General features: G+C 45.6%; 1 protein-coding gene across 2 annotated transcripts in view; it reads left to right on the top strand.

The window, feature by feature from the left end:
- WDR88 (WD repeat domain 88) overlaps positions 1–24,767 on the top strand; it is a 441,299-nt gene that overhangs the window by 352,393 nt on the left and 64,139 nt on the right. For both annotated transcript variants that reach the window (XM_069634103.1, XM_069634110.1), the window contains exon 9: positions 24,665–24,733. In XM_069634103.1, coding sequence (XP_069490204.1) covers positions 24,665–24,733 — 69 coding nt within the window. The remainder of the gene's footprint in view (positions 1–24,664; positions 24,734–24,767) is intronic.

A 24,767-nucleotide genomic window follows, 5' to 3' on the forward strand; every position in this document is an offset into this window, starting at 1 on the left:
GCATCTCGCTCATCACCACTCATGACCGTAATGGTAAAAGCAGACCATGTGGACTTCATCCCCGGCCGGTCCACATCATACGGTCTTTGGCAAATGTTCGGGCTCATCGCGGTAGCAGCATCCAGGGATTCTGTTGTGGCCGCTCTGCTGGACGCCACCAAGGCGTTTGATTCGGTTGAATGCCCATTCTTGTTCGCTGTGATGCATCGAACAGGATGGGGGAACACTACATGGCCATAGTCAAAATGCTATATACACGGCCGGCAGCCCGGGTGAGGGTGAATGCTCAACTGACACCTACCATGGCGCTGGAAAGAGGAACACAACAGGGGTGCCCTCTTTCACTGCTACTCTTCGTGCTGCCAATCGAACCATTCCCCCGAAATAGTGAGAGAACTGCATCTGCATCGCAGGGTTAAATTATACACCCACAGGGTGGTAATATCGCTATACGCAGACGATATTGTGATATTTATCACGGATCCCAAGAGTAGCCTGGACCCCATAATGAGAGAGGTCCAGCAATTCAGGGGAAATATCAGGATTAAAGGTCAATGCACCTAAGTCTGTAATCTTCCCATTAACAGAAAAGGCAGAGCGGTTCCAGGACAGGTGGGGGTTTCAGTGGCATATGACTCAAACTCGCTATCTGGGTATCAATATAGATAGGGATAACAGGGTGGTATAACACAGCAACTATTTAAGAACCGTGGATCTTAAATAGTTGCTTTTTAAGCCTGCACATCCATGTCAAGATGGAAAACCTCCCCCTCAACCTGTAAGGCCGGATATCCGTCATCAAAATGACACTGCTCCCCAGGTTCCTTTACATTTTTTTGAACGCCCCTATAGTAGTCCCGGGGGGATTCTTTTGCAGCCTGAAATCAGCAGTTGTACAGTTTTTATGGGCGGGAAAACCAGCTAGCGTATCCTGGGACAAACTAACAGCACCCATACACGCAGGCGGACTGGCACTGCCCGAATTTGAGACTGATTACAATGCAGCGCAAGCAGGGTTTCTTAGGTACTGGTACGATACGCAAGGGGAGAGGAGGCATGTGGAAGTAGAAAGGGCGGTGGCAGAGCCAGATTTGCTTAGATCGATCATTTTAACAGCACCAGGTAGAACACAACACACTCATAATCTGGTAGAAGGGACCTGCAGGGCTTGGACACGTATGGAGCACAAAAAGAAGGGGGAGGTCCTCTAGTCACCTCTACTCCCGGCTATGCACGTACCGGGGATCCCCATCACGAGTGAGATGAGATTTGTGGCCATGGTAAGGAGACTCGGGGTATCAAACCTTGGTGAACTATTCCCCGGGGGGAAGGTCATAACATTGGAAGGTCTGAAAGAGAAAGGGGCATTGTCGGCTTTGGACACATTCCTATATTACAGATTGAAAGTAAGTCTGCAACAGGTGTTCACCACATTCCTCGACCAACCACAGGTTTCCCACATGCTGGATAAAATGCTAAGCGGCACTATAGGTCGCAAGGTAACATCAGAATTGTATGCCATATGCATTCAATCTAGGGCAGAGGCCGGAACCACACCGAAGGGGAAATGGGAGAAAAACTTGGGGCAGGAGATCTCGGAAGACATATGGAGATATTGTTGCGAGCCCACCAGGAAGGGGGCTATCAACGCGCAATTTAAACTTATTCATTTTAAATACAAACATCAGTATTATTACACACCCGTTAAACTGAAGGAATATTTCCCTGATAATTCAGGGAGGTGCGTTAGATGCAGCGCAGAACAGGCAAATTTCCTCCATGTGGCCTGGGGTTGCCCGATCATACATCAGTACTGGGACCAGGTGTTCAACACGATCAGTGGCGTCACAAGACAGTCAATAGACCCGGAGCCACTGATAGGCCTACTAGGATATACCAAGGGGATCCCCAAAAGCTCCAAGAAACTGGTTGGCCTGCTACTCATATTGGCTAAACAGCGGGTGGCGATGCAATGGGGAGGGAAATGGAGTCCTAAAATATCGCAGTGGCGAGCTGATATACTGTATTGCGTAGACATGGAAAACCGGTGGGGATCGCTGACCCGTGGTCGGTGTAATGCTAGCAGTATGTGGGATGCATATACTCACTTTCTGATTCAACAACCTGACGACATGAAGGTGGCTTCACCCATGTCCAGAACTGAACCATAACCTGTAGGAAGACGCATGTAGGAACATGAGAGCTGATACAATGAGCTAGGTGGCAGGATTAGAAACAAACACTTAACAATGCAAACAAGTTAGCTTCACTGTATGGCACATGTATGACCTAGGAAATATTGTATGCGACAGACTAAATGAATGCTGGCGTGTATCATGGGGGTAGTGGAGGTAAAGGGATTGTTGCCACAGAGTACCTGTTGTTTGTTAATTAAAAAAAAATGTTAATTAAAAAAACATCTAAACAAAGGGGCTGCCTGTTCTCATCTGACCTACGTCATCCCTGATTTAGCTGCCTAGTTTACAGATACAATAAGTTCAGTTAGCGCCTATTTGAAAGGACGAAGGGTAAATAGTGCTGACTCTGTAAGTAAATTGCTATATACTAAAACCAATCTTGCACATATTGCATTAAACCCTGTAGAGTCTGTGAGAATGGGTGCCAACTTCACAAATGTATTGGCGGGGTACAGATAGTGATGTGAAATCACCAACATTTAAGGGAGTGCTGAGAGACTTCATTTGCTGTAAACGCACTGGTAAGGTGCACCAGCCATTCAGTGAAGCATAAATGCAGGCTTTATTCACAAATGTAGGCCCCCGTTCTAAGCAGCCGGGTGGTGCCTCATATTTCAGTACCCCATTTAGTCACCTACTCTCTGGCCCTGCCACCTCTTACCCTCGCACGCCACAATACCCACCCTATTCCTTGTTACCTATTCCCGTTGTCACACCCAGGCCCTATCATCATTGCCCAGCCTCCTGCATCTCGCCAAAGCCTTGATGCCCAGGCCATGGAAATGGGAAAGAGGATCTATTCAGGACCTTGACTTCCATTTGCATAGTAGCCCTGTTCCTTTATTTTCATATAAACAGAATCCACGCCTGGCAAGCTTGCCATGTCTTGCATTGTTCCTCTTATATCGCCCATGGCACCCCAAAGATCTACCACAGAGTGCTAATAGCCATAATGCTCTATTCTTCAGGCCTTAACAGGTCGAACCAGCCTGCTATTAACTTGTGCTGAGGGCCATTACCACCCTATATGACCCTCAAATGCAGAATTATTGCTTTAATAGACTCACTGTGTGCCTGCTGCATTCCAGGGCTATTTCTAGACAATATTTCTCTAAGGATAACACTATAGAATGTATCCCATTCCATAAAGTCAACACTACACCCATTATTCCTACTGCACCAGCATTTCCTCCACTGCCGAGCACGCATGACTTATTTTTACTTTCTTTACCGGCTGTCTCCACTTCCACTCCCCTGCCAGTGATCGATACTGAATCGAGAATAGTGACACGTAGTACGATATCTGCAGAGAAAAAGAAGGAGCTGCGTGGTTGGCCTGAAACATGTTTGGAGGGGTCTGATGAAACTACTGTTGTAAGTGCAATGGCTGACCTTGGGGGTATTCCTGAACAGAAAGTGTTGATAGAACAAATGGGAGTGTATCTTGCTGAAATATGGAGTGATTTGACTGATTCAGGCATTCCACAAGAGTTGCAGGATATTAATTTTTTGTCTCGTTCAAGAGATACCATGACTTAAATACATGAACATGTTGCGAAACTGTTTGTGTATAAGAGGGAACTTGATCGCTTATACAGGGATGAATTGAATAGGTATAAGCAACACACATTGTACGTACAGAAGCGTTTCTTGCCTCCATTGGAACCCGTAAGTGAAGAAATGCGCATTTGCACAAGGGATGCGCTTAGATGGATTTCAGATGCCTCTATTCCCCCTATTGAAGTGCATGATACATTTAGCCAGTATACTCCGAATATGCAACGGAAGGTGTTACAAGTGATGGTTGAGTATTTACAAGATGAATGCATGAAAATAAATTTGTGTTGTCCTGCAGATATGATGGTGATTTACAAAAGAGCATTTTCACCTGATACCACAATAGCTTCCTTGTCACTCGATTTGGCTCTATTGCTTAACAAGCGTTCAGAACTCCCCACTCTACAGTTGCCTATGAGAAAGGTTCCTCCGACTCTAGTCCCGAAAGTAGAGATCCTAGCTGTAGGTCAGGCACCTGCTACCACTATCCCAGCGCACTACATCTCACAGTTTGTTCACGTCCCGTTTTCGAGACAGGAAGTGAATACGATTAATCAGTCTATCCCAGACATTAGGAAAAATCCCACACGGTTCTATAAATAGATATAATCGGTTCTGAATTCGTCAGTTTTCACCTTAGGGGATATTGACTTATTGTTTCCTGTGATCCTACCTGCAGATTTATGGAAACAGATTAGAACTGTAGATGATCAAGCGAGTATGGGTGATACTTGGGATGCCTTGATGCAAGCTGATGGGGGTAGGAACGCAGGCGAGAAACCGCCTCAGTCTATATTGATGTTGCCAAATAATATAGTAACCAACTGAAAACTTTAGTGCCCGAGTAGAGAATTATATGGCACAAATTGACAGCATGCATGCAAGGTAAAACCGAGGGTGCAACTGAATTTTTTAACAGGTTTGAACAAGTGTTTTCAGATTTTTGTGGGCAAGATTGGAGTACGGAACAGGGGAAAAAGATTATTTGTCGAAAAATTTGTACGAGGATTGTTGCCTGACATTCAAACTCAGATCATGACGTCCGAGAGTGCATGGCAAGCAAAATCACAATCCAAAGTGCTACACATGGCCCAGTATTATGAGAAGACAGTAAATACAGAGAAGGAGAAGGTGGAAAAGAAGAAAGGTGATCTGAAGACTAGAGTTCTTTTACAGCAGATAGCACGGGGGTCAAGGGGTGGGAACATGCAACCGAGAGGTCAGTTTGTGCCACAGATGGGAGCACCATTGGGTCCTCCACACATTAATCAATGTGCGTATTGTAGACAGGAAGGCCATTGGAGGGCACAGTAACCATCCCTCAACCGCGTGCTAATAACCCATATGGCACAATGAGCAGGCGATCGAGGGATCGCCCTGGAATTACGGGTCCTGGTAGATACCAATTCGCACAGAATCAGCAGAACAAACCACAAGATACAAATGTGGGTAGTCAGGGAGGGGTACAGCCACAAAATGCGAATAATGGGAATGTTTTTGATAATCCGACTCACACATATTTCACTGAAGATTTCACATTGGATGATGTACTGTCTTCCTAGGACAGCCCGAAGCAGAATCTGGAACCAATACCTATTCCCGTAGATCAAAAGGGGCCCTACGTCGAGATAAAGGTGGGGAATAGGGAGCATATATTTCTAGATACCGGGGGACAGAAGTGCTCCCTTGATCATATGCGGGTTCCAGATACTGCACTGTCAGGGCAGAGCAACGTTTCTGTAGGGTTCTCCGGTACGCCAGTAGTTAGTCCGGTCTCGCGGCCGATACCGATTGCATTGGGACTATTTACGATTCATGTCCATTCTTGCTGACAACGAATTGCTGCGAAAATTAGTTGGGACTAAATCTGTTGAAGAAATTGAATGCTGTGATTTATTGTTCTCCAGATGGAGTGTACTTGACGATTTCTCCCCAACAAAGTTCAACCTCACAGTTTTTGGCTATGCCTTTGCCAAGCAAATTCAATGAGGTACCAACACACTTATGGGCAGTGAATGATAACGATGTTGGGATTTTGAACACAGAGCCAGTGAGAATAATTATGAATAAAGGTCTTACACTGCTTCATATTCCGCAGTACAAACTCTCAGTAGAGTGTGAGCATGCATTGAAAAGTATTGTTTCTGACTTTATACACCGAGGGGTGATTGAAGAGATTTCCTGGAGTGTGTGTAATAGCCCGATTCTTCCTGTATATAAGAAAGGGGATAATGTCTTACCCTACCGTTTTATAAATGATTTCCGTGCATTTAACAAGATTGTCACGCCACCGTTTCCGATTGTTCCTGATGTTACGACTATCTTAACTATGATTCCGGCTACGGCCACACATTTTAGTGTTATCGATTTGAAGAATGCTTTCTGTTCCTGTACACACAGATAGTAGGTATCTGTTTGCGTTTACCTTAGGTGGACGCTCTTTAACATTCACACGCGTTCCCCAGGGTTACACTGAAAGTCCGAGCATATACAGTAAGGCATTGAAAGAACAGCTTGATATGCTTGAGCTGTCATGATGCCCACCCCTGGGGACCCAGACCAGGTCCAGCAACCCCGGAAGCAGGCATCAAGTTATTTTGAGCAAGCCCAAAAACCCCTGCTAGGGGCTGTTTGGGTGCGGTCCTGGCGCTTATGTCGCCAGGCACATATGGAGAGTCAGTCCTGGCGCCTATAGCGCCAGGCTCATAGAGTAGAACTCACCTGATGCAGACCATGCTGCAAACTTACCTGATGCAGACCATGCTGCAAGAGCTCCAAGCCAAATGAGGCTTGGAAGGGACTATTTTGCCTTGGGACTATTTTTTTACTCGGGCGGGGCTGGGGAGGAATACTTACTTGGGACTACTTTGGAGGCTATTTAAACCACGCGCGAAGAGCAGGACATGCTTCGCGTTATTCTGAATCCAGCAGTGTAACGCTCACCGTGTCTGCAAGCCTGCATCCAGTCTTCTGCCACGCCCGCCTCGAGTCTGCAGCTCCTAGAAAAAGGGGGAAAACAGAAGGAGAAAAGGTTAGAACAAGAGCAATACCTTCGATCCTTACCTGAATTCCAGATCCACCGCGCCTTCGAGCTGGAAGAAAGAAGTATTTCACGTGCGCCGCCTCGCCTGCTGCAGTGCCGCGCTGAATTTACCGGCCTTCGCAGCATTCCCACGATATCCACCGCATCCTTCTGCACGTTCCCGCCGCACTCCGGCACCTAAGGGAAACACAAGAACAGCAAAGGTGAGCCAAGGGGATAAACAGAGGCAATAGTAACTACCCCTATAGAATTACCTGATTTACCGCCGGGGGTACTATTCCTCTTCACGAGTTGGCGCAGTCTCCATAGCATCCTCGCCGTACCCCGGCCCCTAACGGGAACAAAAGGACAACAAGGTGAGACAAAGGGACAAGCAAGGGGAATCCTTCTCACCACAATAGACTTACCTAATTTTACCGCCGAAGGCATTATTCCCCGAACTTCATATTTTATCTCCGCACCTGAATAAGGGAGAAAGCAACAGGTTACATTCTGGCCTTATTTTATTGAACTGTGTTGGATAAGACAAATCCTTACCTGAACTTCGTCAGCTACCACGAGGAACTCTTCGCTGGGGTCAAGCTGCAAACTGCAAGGAATCGGACAAGAGTGAAAGTAAGCATTTGAACTCTTACGAACTACAATGTTCTGAAACTCACCAATTCCTTCTAACCAGTGAAACAACTGGTTATCTACGCTCCCCTGCGCTCGATGCAGGATGGAGAGCTCATCCTTCCAAACCATCAGGTGAGACTTTTAGAAGAGACATTAGAGGCGATCAGTGAGGAGAACAGCAGGGGGAGGTGGGGGTTAACTCGCAACTCCACGGGTGGTTAATTCCCTTTCTCCATTTACAGAAGAATACTCCTACGGGCCAAGCAAACCAAGCTGGGTGGGGCAGTCCAGTCTGTCATCTCGGCACTACACGTCACATTGGTGGAGACTGCAGCTGTCCAGTTCGGATCGACGCCCCTGTGGGAGCCAGTTGAGCGTAACATGAGCTGCCGTCAACCTGCTCATTACTACAATACATTGATGACTTGCTCATTGCCGAAGATTCTGAGGACGCTTGCAAGGAGGGTACTGTTTCATTGCTTATTCATTTGGCTACACATGGACACAAAGCATCATTGAAGAAGTTTCAGTATGGTAGACAGGAGGTCGCCTATTTAGGCTATCTCCTGTCAAAGGAGGAAAGACACCTGACAACTGAACGTATACAGAGCATCTCTGACATGTCTGTTCCAAACACACAGAAGTAAGTCAGAGCCCTGATTGGCATGGCTTCTTACTTTAGACAGTGGATCCCTCATTTTTCACTTTTAATCAAACCTATGTTGGCATTGACAAAGAAGGATGTTCCTTTGCCTTTGTCGTGGGACATGGATTGCCAGAACGCTTTTGATCTGCTTAAGGCTGCGATGTGTTCAGCGCCAGTTTTAGGCACACCAAATTATGAGAAGAAATTTGTTTTGTATGTGCATGAGCGAGAGGGTTGTGCTTTGGCTGTATTAACACAGGAACATGGGGGAAAGAGCAGACCGTGCAGCTACTTTTCCACCACGTTAGACCCTGTTGCATGCGCTTTGCAAAAATGTTTGCAAGCTGTGACTGCTGCCGCTGCGTCAGTAAAACAAAGTGAGGGAATGGTTTTAGGTCACTCTTTAACCGTGATGGTACCTCACTCTGTTGATGTTCGATTAAACAGAACGCAAACACAGCGTTTCACTTGTGCTCGATTAACGAGATACAAGTTGATTCTATTTGCATCGCACATCCAAATTAAGAGATGCTGTACTTTGAATCCAGCTGAACTTTTGCCGTCTCCACAAGAGGATGACCGCACCAATGACATGTCCCATGATTTCTTTTATGGTACAGAACAAGAACGAAAGCAGAATTGATTTGAGCAATACACCTTTGAATTCTATTTTGTGATGGTTCTTGTTTTAAGCTACCTGATGGTACCTCCACTGCTGCCTATGCAATTACCACATTAGACACTATCGTTGAGAGCAGAAAGATACCACATAATTCCGCCCAGGCTGCGGAGGTTGTTGCATTGACTAGGGTGTGCAAACTCTCTGAAGGACTTAGTGTAAACATCTATACTGACAGCCAGTACGCCTTTGGAGTGGTTCACAATTTTGGGCAATTATGGGGGGAGAGGGGATCTTTGACATCACATGGCACCAAATTTCACCATGGTACTCTGATAGTACAATTGTTGTCAGCACTAGCGCTTCCTACACAGTTAGCAATATTGAAATGCACCGCACACCAGAAAGTGACAGACGATGTAGGAAAAGGAAACGCTTTTGTCGACAGAATTGCTAAACAGACTTCCACCAACCCACACTCGGGAATGTATGTGTTAGACTCGGCTAAATGGGTTACTGACACTAATTCGATGGAAGAATGGGTCAATAGTGTGAAAGAAATTTAGGCCTAAAGCAACAGTGGAAGAAATCAAACAATGGGGGAATGGTCTGGTGGGATTGGATGTTGAGGGTTGTTGGGTGGACAATGAAAAGCAAAGGTGGATGCTGCCCAATGCTTATGTCACTGCTGTAGTCACTATGGATCATGGTCCAACACACATATGTGCGAAAAAGATATGCCAGCATTTAGACCACATTTGGTACAATAACAATATTGTGAAAATGGCTGAACATTTAGTTCAGAATTGTATGATATGTCTGCAACACAACATTGGGAAGGGCACAGCAACACCGAAAGGTAGTTTTGGTCCTCCCTCCATGCCGTTCGAAGTCATTCATTTTGACTTTATCGAGATGGAACGCTGCCAGAATTACAGATATGTGTTAGTTGTGATTTGTGCCTTTAGCAAATGCGTCAAAGCTTTCCCCCTGAAAGACAATACTGCTCTGTCGACGGCCAAAGCCATGCTAAAGGAATATTTTCCTAGGTTTGGTCTGCCGAGAGTCATTTGGTCTGACAACGGACCGCACTTTATCGCTGACATTCTGCAAATCTGTGCGGGATTACAGATCGATAAATGTTTTCACTCAGTAAGACATCCTCAGAGTGCCAGTTTTGTGGAATGCCACAACCGTATTTTGAAGAATAAACTAGCGAAGGTGTGTGCGCACAACAATTTAAAGTGGCCTGACGCTTTGCCATTAGCCTTGCTCTGAATGCGGACATCTGCACAGTCAAAAACAGGACTTTCCCCGTACAAAATCACTATGGGAAGGCCTGCAAATGTATGGAATGCACCGAGACATAGAAAGTTGGCCGACATAGAGTATCCATTACTGTGTGATTATTGTGACGAGTTGACTCAAAACCTGCGTTTGATTCACCAACAGGTTTGAGCAGCCCAGCCTGAAAAATACGTGGGCCGAGGCCATCGAATCCGGCCTCAGGAGTATGTTCTGTTGAAGAATTTTGAGAGAAAAACGTGCCTTGTGCCACGCAGGAAGAGGCCTTATCAAGTGCTGCTGGCTACGCAGACAACGGTATGTGTGTCCAGCAAGAAACATTGGATACACGCAACGCATGTGAAACAAGTGCCACTGTCTCTGCCTCTCGATCAGAGCAATAAGTAGGAGACCGATCATCATGTGCCTATTCTGATCAAAGCCAAGAGTGAGACAAAGCCACTTCCTGGGTCTGAGGGGCCTGGGGAAACAGTTCTTACTTCTTGTTCTGATTCGTCTGACATTGTTCCTTCGGAAACTGATGATCCTTTGTTCATCGACCATTTCGTACCTGGAGCTTTGAGGCACAACCTTCGACCACAGAATCGGATTTAGTTCAGGGATTGACATTATATTTTGTAATAGAATAGGAAAGTGTGGTAGGATTGCTGCACCAACGAAGAAACCGACGTTGTGCCATTCCCTCGTCATTCCGCTCTGGACAAGTTATGGGGCAGGGAGCAGCAAAGAAGACTGCAATCAAGATTGGCCACGTGGTCAGGTGCCAACGATGGATGAACTTATAAAGCCTATCAGTGAGGCTTCTTAACGGACGCTGAAGGACTATGCCCACGTTTGGGGCTGCTCCTTTAAATGAGGACATAGTATATTTGCAGTTTGATGGGCCTGTATATCAAGGGCCATGGTGCCCGAGGACTAAATGGATACTTATTTTGGTGATAACCTGTATTATGGTCACATTGATACCGGTGCTATGGTATTTGGAAAATGCACATCCACTTAATACTCTGTTGCCAACTGTCAGTGCATCTACAATGTCTCCCTTACATGTGTACGCACTCACTCTTCGTCCATGTGATCTCAGTCATAGAGGGGGTTACCATAACAACACCCTCATGATGATTATGAATGCAACCCATACTATTTTGAATGAAACCAACTGCTGGTTTTGCACACATTTACCATAGCATGGTGAGAAGAGGATAGATTGGTATATTCATCCTCTCCCTCTGTCTTCTGCATGTTATGCTGCATTTAGGGCACTGTTCTTTGGACGATGGAATGACAGTGGCACTGGTAGTTTTGATGGAATTAATATAAATGAATTTGTCGATTAGTATTACTACCTCTAGGATGCTCAGTATTTGCAAACAGAAGTACACTGAATACTGCCACTGTCAGACATTCTGACAAATATTCCATACCTTACCAATCTATGATCTCTTTTAAAATGACTCCAGTGGGCAATAAAGAGGTTGTTCCACCATCATATACCATTAATCATGACACTGATTCTGTCCCATTCTTTATACGAAAGAAGGTTCCCAACCCATGGCCTCGTATGATAAATGCATGAACAGAGCTGTTCTAGTAAAGGAGGAAAGGCCTCTGTTCATAGGGGGTTCTATCTATTTTGTTTGTGGAAGTGAAGCTTATCCCTGGTTGCCTAAGGATTGGCAGGGTACATGTTATTTGGGGATACTCTTACCTGCAGTTTATATCACTTCCACTGCTGATATTGTGAAAACTCGTCCTAGAAGAGAAATCGAAGGTGACACACCCCTGCAAGTACTGGGGGATATTGCTAAACCCATGGTTCCATTCTGGGTACAAATAATTAACTCCAAGACATTAGAAAACTGGCTAGAATTTTGGAGAAAACTATCAATGAGACTACCGACATCATGTTCAATATGACACCGGAACAAAAGGCCATTATACTAGTGGCTCTTCAGAACAGGATGGTGTTAGACGTCATCCTGGCTGAGCGTGGTGGTGTATGCAAAATGGTCGGGTCCAAATTTGCGTTTACGTACCTGACTCTGCCCCCACCATTTTCCAAGCAATAAAGAGACTGCACATTTTGGGTTCAGAGGTGCATATTCCCCAAGTGGATTGGCATATTAGTACATGATATGTGTGTTGTAGCAGATGTCAACGGTACACAAGACCCTCCTCCACTGATAACCAAGCCGGGGAGAGACGCTTGTTCCAGTGATACCAACCTTGACTCCAAAGAGAAGGAAATCCAAGAGGTTCATCAAAGCCGGTGAGGCGAGGAGAGAGCCAATAAGAAGACCGAACTGTGTTGAACGAAAGGTAGCAAATGGCTAATTGAACTGTGAAAGCATAAAGAACTATTGATCCTAAAAGGGAAAAAAACAGCAACAGAGGAGTCTGGCACCACGTGGGTGCTCACTCAGGAAACTCTGGACAATACCCCGACTGTTGAAACTATCACTACTAGAAGGCTGTGGGAAAGGCGAGAAAGGGGGTCAAAATGCTCATACAAGGGTCCAGTAAAATCCTATGTACAGTTGAATGTCTTTGACCGACAGATGATCGTGTAGTTATGGGAAGCGAATCCCGCCTTGTAAAACTGATAATAAAGTTGTCAAGAGTGAACTCGAAGGAGGGAGGCCGATAACCAAGGGGCGTAGTCTAAAGTCCCAATAGACAGTGTGTTGACAAGAGTGAACCCGGCCGAGGGATGCCCACAGTGAACTGTTTAAAAAGACAATGGGCCTCATTACGGGTCGAGCGGTCCGGAATTAACAGTGGCGGTAAACCCGCCGCCACTCTGACCTGGCGGGTTGAACACCTCCCGCCTGCAGGCAGACGTGGAAACACCAGCACCATCACGAGATGGTGCCGGTGTTTCCACTTCCCCATTCCCATTGAGTCCTATGGGACTCAATGGGAATGGGGATTAACACCATTCCGCCTCCGTGACTCCCGGGACACCGGGGCTGTAATGCCCTGGTAATTCCGGGAGTCACGGAGGTGGAATGGTAATACGAGTCCGGCGGTAACCAGGCGGTTTTACCACCACGGTTACCGCCGGACTCGTAATGAGGCCCAATGTTTCATGGGATGCCACAGACAAAATTGCATTGAAAGCCATAGTGAACCCGACTGAGGGAGGCGAACAGTCGAGTAGGATCTGAGCCCAGAAGAGGGGGATCCAAGGGTGAGAAGCCAACACCCACCGACACGTGAATGCAACAGAGAAAAGTGCAACAAAGAATGTCTTTGAATATATGTCAGAGTGAACCCGAAAAAGGGAAGCTGATACCAGAAGAGGGGTCTGAGCCCGGAAGAGGGGGACCCATACAACCAGAGAAGAAGTCTAGAACTTTTTGTTGAACTTTTGTTTTGGTACTTTGAACCTGTAAGGCCCTCAGAAGCAAGAAAACTTAACTACCGAACGTCCTGATATCATTAAGATCTTTTTGTGGATCTGCGCCGGAAGACGGGAATCCAGGGGTGAAAGGGTATCACCCAACGGCATCACCCAACGTGCGTACAAATAGGAACATTTGTTTATTAGTTTGAAACCCATCAGATCCTCAGAGGCAAGAGAATTTTTGTAGAGATGAGATTTAACCACCGAAGGCCCTGATTGCTGGGAATGGAACTGTGCTGGGAAAGCTCGAGCTTGTGCTGTGCTCCAGAATCCTACCTTATCCCGTGCTTTAAACATGAGGAAGGAAGACCCCAACTACCGCATCCTGACTTATTATTTGTGAACACTTCCTTCTTTCTTAAGAACATTATCCCACACTTCTTTTGTATTTAGCGTAAGGATTGGCAATAGTTTTTTCTTAGTATAGGCCCTTTTATTTGACCAAGACACCACTAGGATGGCCTTATTATTGTTTGATGGTCGAAGCTTGCTCCCATCTTAGATGTCCGAGATGAAGAGTTGTGATACCTTTACCTGGTAGAGTCATTGTATACAAGGTCCAGTCCCAAATGTCCAGGTGCTGCCATTCTGTGCCACAGCAGCCTCAAATGCTTCAGCAAAACCATGTGATATCAATAAATGCCTCACATGCTTGGTAGATTGGTATGCAAGGTACAATTTGAGCAGGTTATGCCATCATATTCCAATTGCAGGCTCAAGCATTAGAAAATTCCATCTAATGCTAGTTAATACCTCATATGCGTAATATATGTATCATGTGTAAGGCCTTGCATGTCCAAGTGCTGCCATTTTATGGCCCAGTGATCTTATCTAATTCCAGTTTTTGCCTCAACTCCAAAGTACAGTCATGCCATGCAGTCATACAGCATGGTATAGTCAGTTGTCTCATTAAAGCCAACCACCTAAACAAATGACATCCGACCTCATTCCACTCTAAAATACATATGGGGTAAAGCCCTCTTCGAATGGATTGTGTCCTCCCACGTATTCCTCATCTTTGATATTTGATATCCAGCTTCAGGTGCTCCTGAATTATTTTTTTTTGGCAGAGGGTGCTGTGCGTCGCTGCAGTGGACTCAATGTCCCTTGAGGGCCTCCCTCTCAAGGGTGATGTCATCAAAGGTATATTTAGCTCCCGCAGCTCCCGTTGGCTTGAGTTCCGTTTTTCCGAGTAAGCTTACACTTCGAGAACTACAGCACACTTCTATTGTTCATTTGTGAACATTTCTTCATCTTCGGCACCTAGTACCCAGAAGACTGGGTTTAAGAAGTGTCAGGACTACGGTTCCGAGATGTAGATAATCAACCCAGATCGAGTATGCTTGTGTTGTCTCGGTGTGGAACACAAGACCTCGGCCTGCTCGAAATGTCAGTAAATGACTGGAAAAGCTTTGAAGGAGCAAAAGGTAAAAAATCGACGGTTGGTAGAAAGCCCAAGAAATCCCCATCGACTAATCCGTGGAAGAAACCTTCTTCGGACGATGCGAGAGGCGATTCTCCTCGAAGGAAGAAGGTGAAAAGGTCCAGGTGGAGGAGTGGCTCACACCACTCCTCATTGTCATTGAGGAAGTCGAAGAAGAGGCACCAAAGGTCGCCTACTTTGACTTCTTCGTCGGACTCCTCTCCTGAGAGAGCTGGATCCTGTCCCACAAAGCCCTCCACTCCTGCCAAATAAGAAGCATTTAGGTTAGAAAAGCTAAAAATATTTGAGAAACAAAAATCCTCAACAAGCTAGGCTCCTACCGTGCCTTCTAAAGCCGGTAAGGAAAGGACTTGAGCCAAATCCTGCGCACCCTCGAGCCCGGGACAAAGGCCAGATCCACATCGAGAGCTGTCGAGGCCTCAACGCGATGAGAAATCATCGAAGGATCCTTTGCTCTGTTGGTTGAAGAATAAGTCGAGATCAAGGTCGTCGACACCAGCGAGGCCATCGACGCAGCTGCGCCCTCGACGCCAGCGGTGCCATGAATGCCAGCTGCGCCTTTGACGCTAGCGGCACCATTGACGCCGGCTATGCTATTGGCACAAGCTGCGCCATCGCCACCAATGGCAACTTCCACACCATCAACGCCTTCGGTGCAGTCGAAGCCGAAAACGACTTCAGTAAAAATACAGACGACTCCTTGAACGTCAAGTTCAACATTTTTTAAGCTTTTGATGCCCATACCAGATAAGACTTATATTCCTTTAACAAGAAAGGATTATTTGAAATCACTAACCTCGATTCATGAGGAAAATGAGCCATCGGATAACGATGTGCCATTTGGGCTACAATATGGACACCAGATGTCCTTGATAGTTTTATATCAGAGGAGTCAAGGCTAAAAGATCTTTATGACAAGTTGCAAACAGCCAATGGAGTGGACACTTCACCAGTGCTAGAATTTGGTAAACTTGAATTAGGTGAACATGCAGATGCATCATATAGACAGTTAATGTCTAAGGTTGTAGATTACTTGGGATGGAGTCAACCTACCCTCCCCTTCGAGAAGGAGGATCTAACGGGCATCCTTGATAAGGGTCCGCAAATGGATCCCATTTTACCTTTCCATTGTTGCACTTCAAAAAAGGGTGTTTGCCAATTGGGAGCCGCAGGAGCCAAGTCCGGCAATAGCCAAAAACTTGTCAAGAAAATTCAGCCCATCTAGTAGTGACCCCAACAATTTGTCAAAACACCCCACCCCAGAAAGTCTGGTGGTGCAGGCAGCTATGGCAACCTCAAAACAGGGAGCTTACCCAACCATCCCTCCAGATAGGGATGACAAGAGAGTAGATGCATGGGCAAGAAAAGTGTTTTCTGCATGGAGCATGTCTCTTAAATCAGCCAACTCCACATGTGCCTTAGCAAAGTTTTCATTCACTCTATGGGCCTGTATTTCCATGGCGGCTGAGCACATTCCCGAGGGGGAGGAAAGAGACAGGTTCTTAGCTATTGTTAGAGATGGCAAAGAAGCCATGTGAGTCTCTTCAGTCGGGTCTGCATTCTGCTGACTGCATCAGCAGAGCCATGGCAACAAGCACCGTAATGTGCAGATTTGCGTGGTTGAGGAAGTCTGAATTTGCACCGGATGTGCAATCCAGACTCCTTAACATGCCTTTTGACGGGTCTCACCTTTTTTGGCAGCAAGGCTGACGAAAACTTTGAGATGTTGCACACCTCGAAGGCAGCAGCCAAATTTGTAGGTGTCGCTACTAGGCAGCCTCAGTCCTTCGCTGCAGTGGACAGCCTTAAAGTGGTAGATCTTTTCGCTACTACTCCTCTGTTGGAAGAGCGAGAGGAATGGCTGGTCGAAGAGGCCAAAGAAGATTCCCTCGGGATGGACGAGGGAGAGGTGCAAAGCCCGCTCAAGCAGGGGCCTCCTTATCAACAGCCACAGCTTCAGCCGCCTCAAAACCTCACTGAGGTTTCAGTCACAAAACACCAGTGGGAGGCAGACTGTCTCAGCATCTGAAAGAATGGCGAGACATTACTTCAGATGCTTGGTCATTGGAAACCATAGCCCAAGGTTACTACCTTCCCTTCATTCAGAGACCTCAGAACCAACCACTGGGGAGCCATCCTTTGAGGGTTCCAGATTGGCTCCTTGTGCAGGAAATGTTGACCCTGCTAGAGAAAGGCGCTATAGAACCAGTGCCTGTAGCGGAGAGGAACAAAGGATGGGACTCTCCATATTTCCTAATATCCAAGAAGGACGGGGGACTGAGACCCATCTTGGACTTGAGATACTTGAACAAGTTCCTCAGGAAGGACAAGTTCAAGATGGTCACACTTTCTCAGATCCTTCAGGCCCTCCAACTCCAGGATTGGATGGTGTCATTGAACCTTCAAGATGCTTATTTTCATGTGCCAATCCATCTCAAGCACCGAAGGTACCTGAGGTTCGCTGTTGGTTCTCATTATCAGTTTCAAGTTCTGCCTTTCGGGCTGACCTCCGCCCAAGGGTTTTCACCAAGCTGATGGCAGTGGTGGCAGCAAGTCTCAGGAGAAGGGGGATTCATGTCTACCCCTACCTGGACGATTGGCTGATCATGGCTTGTTCTCCCAAATAAGCACTGGATCATCTCAACGTCACCTGCCACACTTAGACTGGGCTTCTCCCTCAATTACAAGAAGTCCCATATGACACTATCTCAAAAACTCCAATTCATTGGGCCATACTGGATACATCCTTGGGAAAGAGCTTGCCACACGAGTTGAGGGCTCAAGACATTCTACACATGGTCTCCAAGTTTCAGAGTGCCCAGCGTCTTCCGGCCTTTAACTTTTTGAGGTTGCTCAGCCTAATGGCATCCTGCATTTTTCTGGTGCCAGAGGCTCGCCTGAGGATGAGATCCCTTCAATGGGCTCTCAGAACTCAATGATCTCAATTCTCGGGCAAGATGTCAGACCTACTTCAGTTTCCAAGCAAGGTTGCACAGGATCTCCTGTGGTGGGCCTGCGAGGACAGCATTCTGAACGGAGAACCTTTGTGGCAGCCATGGCTGGAGATAACTGTAGTGACGGATGCCTCACTCACAGGGTGGGGAGCTCACGCCAAAAATCAGTGGTCGCTGGTCTCCATTGGAGTCCAAACTACACATCAATCTTTTGGAGCTGAGGGCAAACAGACCTGCGCTGAAGGCTTTTCTGCCATCTGTACGGGGAAAGAATGTCCTGATAATGACGGACAACACAGGAGCCATGTACTACCTCAACAAGAGAGGAGGCAAGGCTCACTACCACTGTGCAGAGAGGCAATGTATCTCTGGTACTGCACAATTCAAGAAGGAATCACCCTATCGGCAGTTCACCTGGCCGGAGAGGAGATCACACCGGCGGACGCTTTGAGCAGGCAGAGCCCAGTCTCCCACATGAGTGGGAACTAGCTGAGGAAGTCCTTCCAGAGAACTTCACCCTTTGGGGAACCCCTCAGGTTGATCTGTTTGTGACCAGTTTCAACTGGAAGTGTGAACTGTACTGCTGCAGGGAATTTCCTCCAAGAGGAGCTCTAGGAGACATGTTCATGGTGGACTGGGAGTTTCCATTCCTGTACGCATTTCCTCCAGTCACTGTCATTCCTTACGTGATCAGGAGGTTGAGAAGGTTCAGGAAAGTCAGGATCCTGCTTTCCCCAGATTGGGTCAGGAGGACGTGGTACCCGGACCTTCTGGACATGTCCATCTGCCCTCCAATACGTATTTCACAAAAAGAGGACCTTCTCTCGCTAGAGGAGGATCGGGTTCTCCATCCAGAGGTCAAGACTCTCAGCCTTCATGCATGGTTCCTGAGAGGCTGAGATACAAGGATTGGGATCTCCCGGATGACGTAATGGAGATTCTGCTTTCGGCAAGCAACGAAGTCCTTGTACCGTTGCCGTTGGAACAAATTCTGCAGCTGGTGCAAGGACAAGAATATAGACCCTTTACTATGCAAAACACCAGAGGTGTAATCTTTTCTACTATATCTAGCCAATCTAGGGCTCCAGGTTGGAACAAATAAAGGCTATTTGGCAGCGCTATCCATCTTTAAGCCCTCGTCTGAGGAATCTTTATATTTTATGATCCCACTGGTAACACAATTTCTGAAGGGACTCACCAATGTGTTCCCCTATCTCATTTCCAGGTTCCAGTTTGGGACCTTAATCTGGTGTTAAAATATCTTATGTGTGCACCATTTGAACCTCTACATTCATGTCCACTAAGGTTGCTAATGTTTAAAACTATTTTGTTGGTAGCACTAATTTCAGCCCGTTTCATCTAATCCACCCTTTACAATTGTCCACAAGGATAAGGTCGTCCTGATGGGTGCGCCTTCATTTTTGCCTAAGATCATTTCAGATTTTCATGTAGGACAGAAAATTGTATTGCCCACTTTCTACCCTCCACCTCATCCTGGCACGGAGGAAGAGATGTTATACCAAATAAATCCACATAGAACTCTAAGCTTCTACATCTCTAGATTATCCAAACTTCTTACAGATGATCAGCTTTTTATAGGCTATACAGGTCACAAACTAGGTCAGGCTCTGACAAAGCAGACCTTAACCAGATGGATCATTCTGGCAATTTCAGAATGTTACAGGCTGTTGGGCAAAGATCCCCCAGAACGCTTGAGGGCCCATTCCACCTGGGGCATGGCTACCTCTTCGGCTCTGCAAAGAGGTGTTCCTATCAAAAACATTTGTGAGGCAGCTATGTGGTCTAATTTACACATGTTCACGAAGCATTACTGCCTTGATTCTTCCCTCAGTCATGATGGAAACTTGGGGAAAGCTGTCCTTCATTCGGTTCATGGAAACCAGTGAAAAAATGCTCACTCCCTCCACCAAAACAAACACTACTTTGGGAGTCTATTAAAGATGAGGAATATGTGGGAGGACACAATCCATTCGAAGAACAAACTACTTACCTGTGGTAACGTTCTTTCGACTGGTTGTTCCTCCCACGCATTCCTCATCGCCCTACCAGCCTACCCCACAGTAGAATTTCCCATCCTATTGCATCTTTCACTCCTTCTAAGCTTAGCACGGACAATCCCGTGGTTATGCGTGTAGTTCTCCTAAAAGAAAAAACAGAACTGAAGCCAATGAGCACTGCACATGCTATATATATCTTTGATGACATCACCCTCGAGACGAAGGCCCTCAAGGGACATCGAGTCAACTGCATCAACGTACAGCGCCCTCTGCTGACATTCTTTTCCAAAGCAGCTGAAGCTGGATATCGAATATCAAAGATAAGGAATACGTGGGAGGAACATCCAATCGAAAGAATGTTACCAAGGGTAAGTAACTTTTTCATCTCACTACTTCTGATTGTTAATGCCTCACTCAACCAGGGCATTTTCCCAAGCTGCTTAAATACAGGGCTGATCTGCCCACTCCTTAGGAAATCCACACTACAGGAAGAAAACCTTGCCAACTACAGAGTAATCACCAGCCTCTCCTTCATTAGTGCTATCATTCATGAGGGATTGGCAAATCAACTTCATGAGCAAATCAACCAGTCAGCATTGCCCCAGGATTACCAATCAGGGTTCCTTCCTAAATGCAGCACCGACACAGCCACCATGCAGGTCACACATGATGCTCTCCATATCATGGACAAAGGAAGTTCTTGCCTCCTGCACTTATCTGATGCCTTCTATACATTGAACTGGCAGACTCTGATCAGCCTCCTCACGCAAAGAATGGGCTTTGCATAAAGTGTTCACAACTGGTTCTCCTTCTACCTCTTGGACAGATACTACTCTGTCCAGATGGGTATCCTCAGATCTGACTGCCATCTGGTTTCCTCTGGAATGCTGCAGGGCTCAGTCCTCTCCCCCTGAACTTTATTCTATACATGGAATAAGGGGGTTCACTCTTTGATGACCCAGACATCTCGCTACACCACTATCTGGATTACACCCAGCTGTACCTTAAAGTAAACTGCTCCCACAACCTCACCCTCCTCCAGAAATGCTTTACTGCTATTCAAAGATGGGTGGCAGACCTAAAACTCAACTTGACCAAAATAGAATTTGTGCTACTCTGTCACCCCTCCAATCAAGAAACCATCCAAAGATGGCTGGACGGATCCAAACCATAGCTAGAGCATGATGCTCCCCAAGATTACGCTTTTGCTCCCTCCCCAGGACTTTCAGAACGTTATACCTGCTCTTGTGATGCCACAAATTGATGGGGGTAACACCCTCCTACCAAAGCTTCCTGTGGTACACCTGACTTCCCTCAAAATAGTCCATCACACCGCAGCCCGACCACTACCCATTCTAAAAAATGTGCCCACATTACTCTTATCCTGCAGAACTTCGTTGGGATCCTTGTCCATGTCAGGATGCTTTGTAGAAATGCCTGTACTAGCTACTAGCCAAACCACTACTCTGATGCCCACCTAACTTGTAGACAAATTGAACACCTTGGGTGGTGAACCAGACCATTCTAGACTGGGATCTAAACTATCCCACAGGGAAAAGACCAGGAAACATTCCTCCTCTGCTGTATCTCGGTATACTGGAACACCATCACAATGGCAATCAGGACCTCTCCTGCAGTTCAGGAAAGAATTGTACATCCTGTACTTCAGGGAATTCCTAGGCATGAATTACTTAAGTCTGTGAACCCGCTCCGGACCCACTGTAAACTGTCCTTCTGTTCCTTGAACTCTTGTACAGCGCTCTATTGCTTGTGAATTAGGTTCATGCTATTTAAAACAGAAATGTAAAAATGCAAATACATGTGTAAGATACAGCCTCACAAAAGGCTGATTCGACCTTCAGTAGTCAAATGCAGCCTCAAAGGCCTTGCTAGTGACAGCCACTGCAGTTAATGTCTTGTATGCATTGTATAGTAACCATATGCAACAGACAGCCTCACATGTCCAGTTACTGCTATATTGTGGAGTGCCATGTAATTCCACCCTTGTGCCCCCTGTACCCGCCCACACTTACATGTGAAGAGGCTCTGCTGACAGGCTGGCCTCTTGTTAACTGCCCCAATTGCCCAGGTATTTTTCTTCCAGGCTTTCCCTCTTCCCATCCAAACTGTGCCTGTTTTGTGCTGCTTGCACTGCGAGGGGGGAAAGAGGATTTCCCATCACTTGTTCCTCTGGCACCTCAGCAGCAATTAGAAAGCCACTGATGGGCTAGGGAAGCAATAAGGGGTTGGAACTGCCAAATGTAAACTGAGCTCTAAAGACCCCTCTTTACTTTCTATTATTGGTGCTGCACCTGCAGTCCCAGAATACTGTGGCTTGGCAGTTGTGACAGTTGGTACAGCTGCTGACCACTCAATAATGTTCCTGTTAGAAAGACACCAACGCCCGAGAGAAAAAACAAACGTATTAAATTAACATGACGGGATGTCAGAGGGTGTGCAGGATCAAAAAAGCATATGACCGACGCATCAGATAGATGGCTAATCAAATTATATAGCGCCTTCAAGATTATCACAAGGGCATGAAACATGAAACACTCAAGAAATGATGTTCCGTATCCCCCAACATAGTAGAGATCTCCTCATCTTCTTTGAGAAAAAAAAATAATCTTAGATGCCATTCTGAGCAGCCCTAAAAGGAAACTCTTTCCAATATATAAGCCCTTCAGTTATCAAAATGACAGTGATATCATACCCGATGAGTCTTACACAAGTCTTCAAAGCATCGAGGAAATTAAGTATTGCCTCAAATTTGAAACAGGCCCAGTATCACTGATCTGAAGTTGTACCAGCATCCAAGCAACACACTTGACGAATCACCTCATTGTCTCACTCCATCAATGTATAGCGCCAAATCCCCTTAAGTAATCAATTGTAACCCCAGGCCCTACTGAAGAAACTGATAGCTGAGCCTAAACAATTGTCCAACTGCAAATCCATTTTCAGTTTGCCACATTCTCACACAATTTTGGAAGGGAAGATTTAGAGATGACGTGCAAATCTTTTTGGATACTCATAAACTGCTCCATAACCAGAGTTCAGCTTTAGGGCAGACTTGAGTGATAGATACTGCTTTGACTGAGGTCACAGAAGATCTTTCCTTTTTTATAATAATCCAAAACTACAGTACTGATTGTGCTCAAGCTATCTGTCATACAAGGCCGGAGCCTAATTGGCCACCTAGAGAGATGTCTGGGGTTTCTGAAATAGCAATAAAATAGAGCTAACCCTTCCTTTTTGATCAGAGACACCATGCCCACTTCCGGGTGAGTACATATAACAGCAGTTTCTTGTTTGGTTGAAGATCAAATCTGCAGAGTGGGACAACCTCTCAGAATGCTTAATGTATTTTTGAATAAGTCCACGGGGGAGAGCTTGCTATTGGGTTACACTAAGGCAGTACAATTTGAATTCCTCAAATACTAGCACTAGCTCCAGTAACAATCATGAAATTGAAAACATTCTGTGTTCTATTTGACCCCAAACACTAAGTTCATACTCATGAGGCTAAGTGATTTCCTTCTGCTCTTGCCGTCAAACCACAGCTAAACCAACATGAGTCTACATGCTTTTCCATTTAGACTACTGCAACATTTTCTTGTAAGACCCCATGATAACGAAATATAGAACGTTCTGAAAAATGTAAAATCAGTGTACCAGATTCTTCTCAAACCCATGCAAGGTGTACTCTACAAACTCAACCTGAAAACACTATTCTGGCCCCTGGCGGAGGAGAGAATCTATATTAACATTCTATGCACACTTCAGTTTAACAAACAGCCACAAATGAAGGAAAATCCATCAGCATATAAGGCCCTTGTCTATTGAGCATTCTGGACCCTCAATTGTATTTTAATTTAATTTTGAATGCATATTTTAGAGCAGATGCATAATAGGGTGTAGAAGAAGGAGACTGGTGAGAAGGAGTCATGTTAGCGGCTACAAACTTTTAGTGTTACCAAACAAAACGTAACTGTCCCTATTTCTATGAGGGGTTTCCCTGTCTCAACCTAGGAAAACATGGGGTTATGTCAGAATGTTCGTCCATTATGTCACTGCGATGTGGGATTGGACTCCTGTTGAACTCTTTCTGTCTGTAATTCTTATGATGTTTCCTTTGTAATCACTCTCGCTTCGCATAAGTTAATGAATAATATTTGTGATGAACCCACCCTTTGACGGCTGTCCAACATGATCTAACTGTATTGCAAATAGCTTTCTTGCAACCTTTACAGATTTTGATTGCTAGAAACTGAACGAAGACTATGATTATGCAGGTATAATTCTGGGGGAGGAAGACTTGGTGGAAGATCTCTTTTTCCCACGATGATGCTGGTTTTTCAGGGCGGCCAACTCTGCAAAAAAAAGAATTCTGAGGAAGTGGAAAAGTGAGGAAATACCAGATGTGTTAGAATGGTTGACTGGTCTAAAACAAGTGTCGAGAATGGAGAAAATTATTCTTCAGAGACAAGAAAATTAACTTATTTGAACAAATTTGGGGAAGATTTTTTGAACTGTAAGATACGTTTTTATGTGCTCCTTCATGAGAATTTGTTCATAATGCTTGATTGTTTCCTGAAAGTAACATATCTTTGAAATACGTTGGGTACTCTAAATGTGATGTACTTAGTTTTTGGCTTGTTTCCTTTTTATTGTGACTTTTGATGTATGTTTTATTTGACTATGTTCTGTATATAAATTTAATAAACATGTAAATAAAAAAATAATAATAAATAAACTGCTGTGATTTGCGTGTTCGAAGATGGAGCCCCGTTGCTCAGAATCGTTACCGGTAGCAGGGTCTGATTTCTGTACTCTAACCACGGTTACTTTTATTGCAGGGCCATGAAGACTGGGTGACGGACGTTGCACTAAGTAGTAACAAGAAATTGGTTCTTTCGGCTTGTAAGGTAAAAATCCTTTTGTATATATTTTGACATCTGT

This window comes from Ambystoma mexicanum, chromosome 1q, assembly GCF_040938575.1.
Source record: "Ambystoma mexicanum isolate Mex_15411 chromosome 1q, UKY_AmexF1_1, whole genome shotgun sequence".
Lineage (NCBI taxonomy): Eukaryota > Metazoa > Chordata > Amphibia > Caudata > Ambystomatidae > Ambystoma > Ambystoma mexicanum.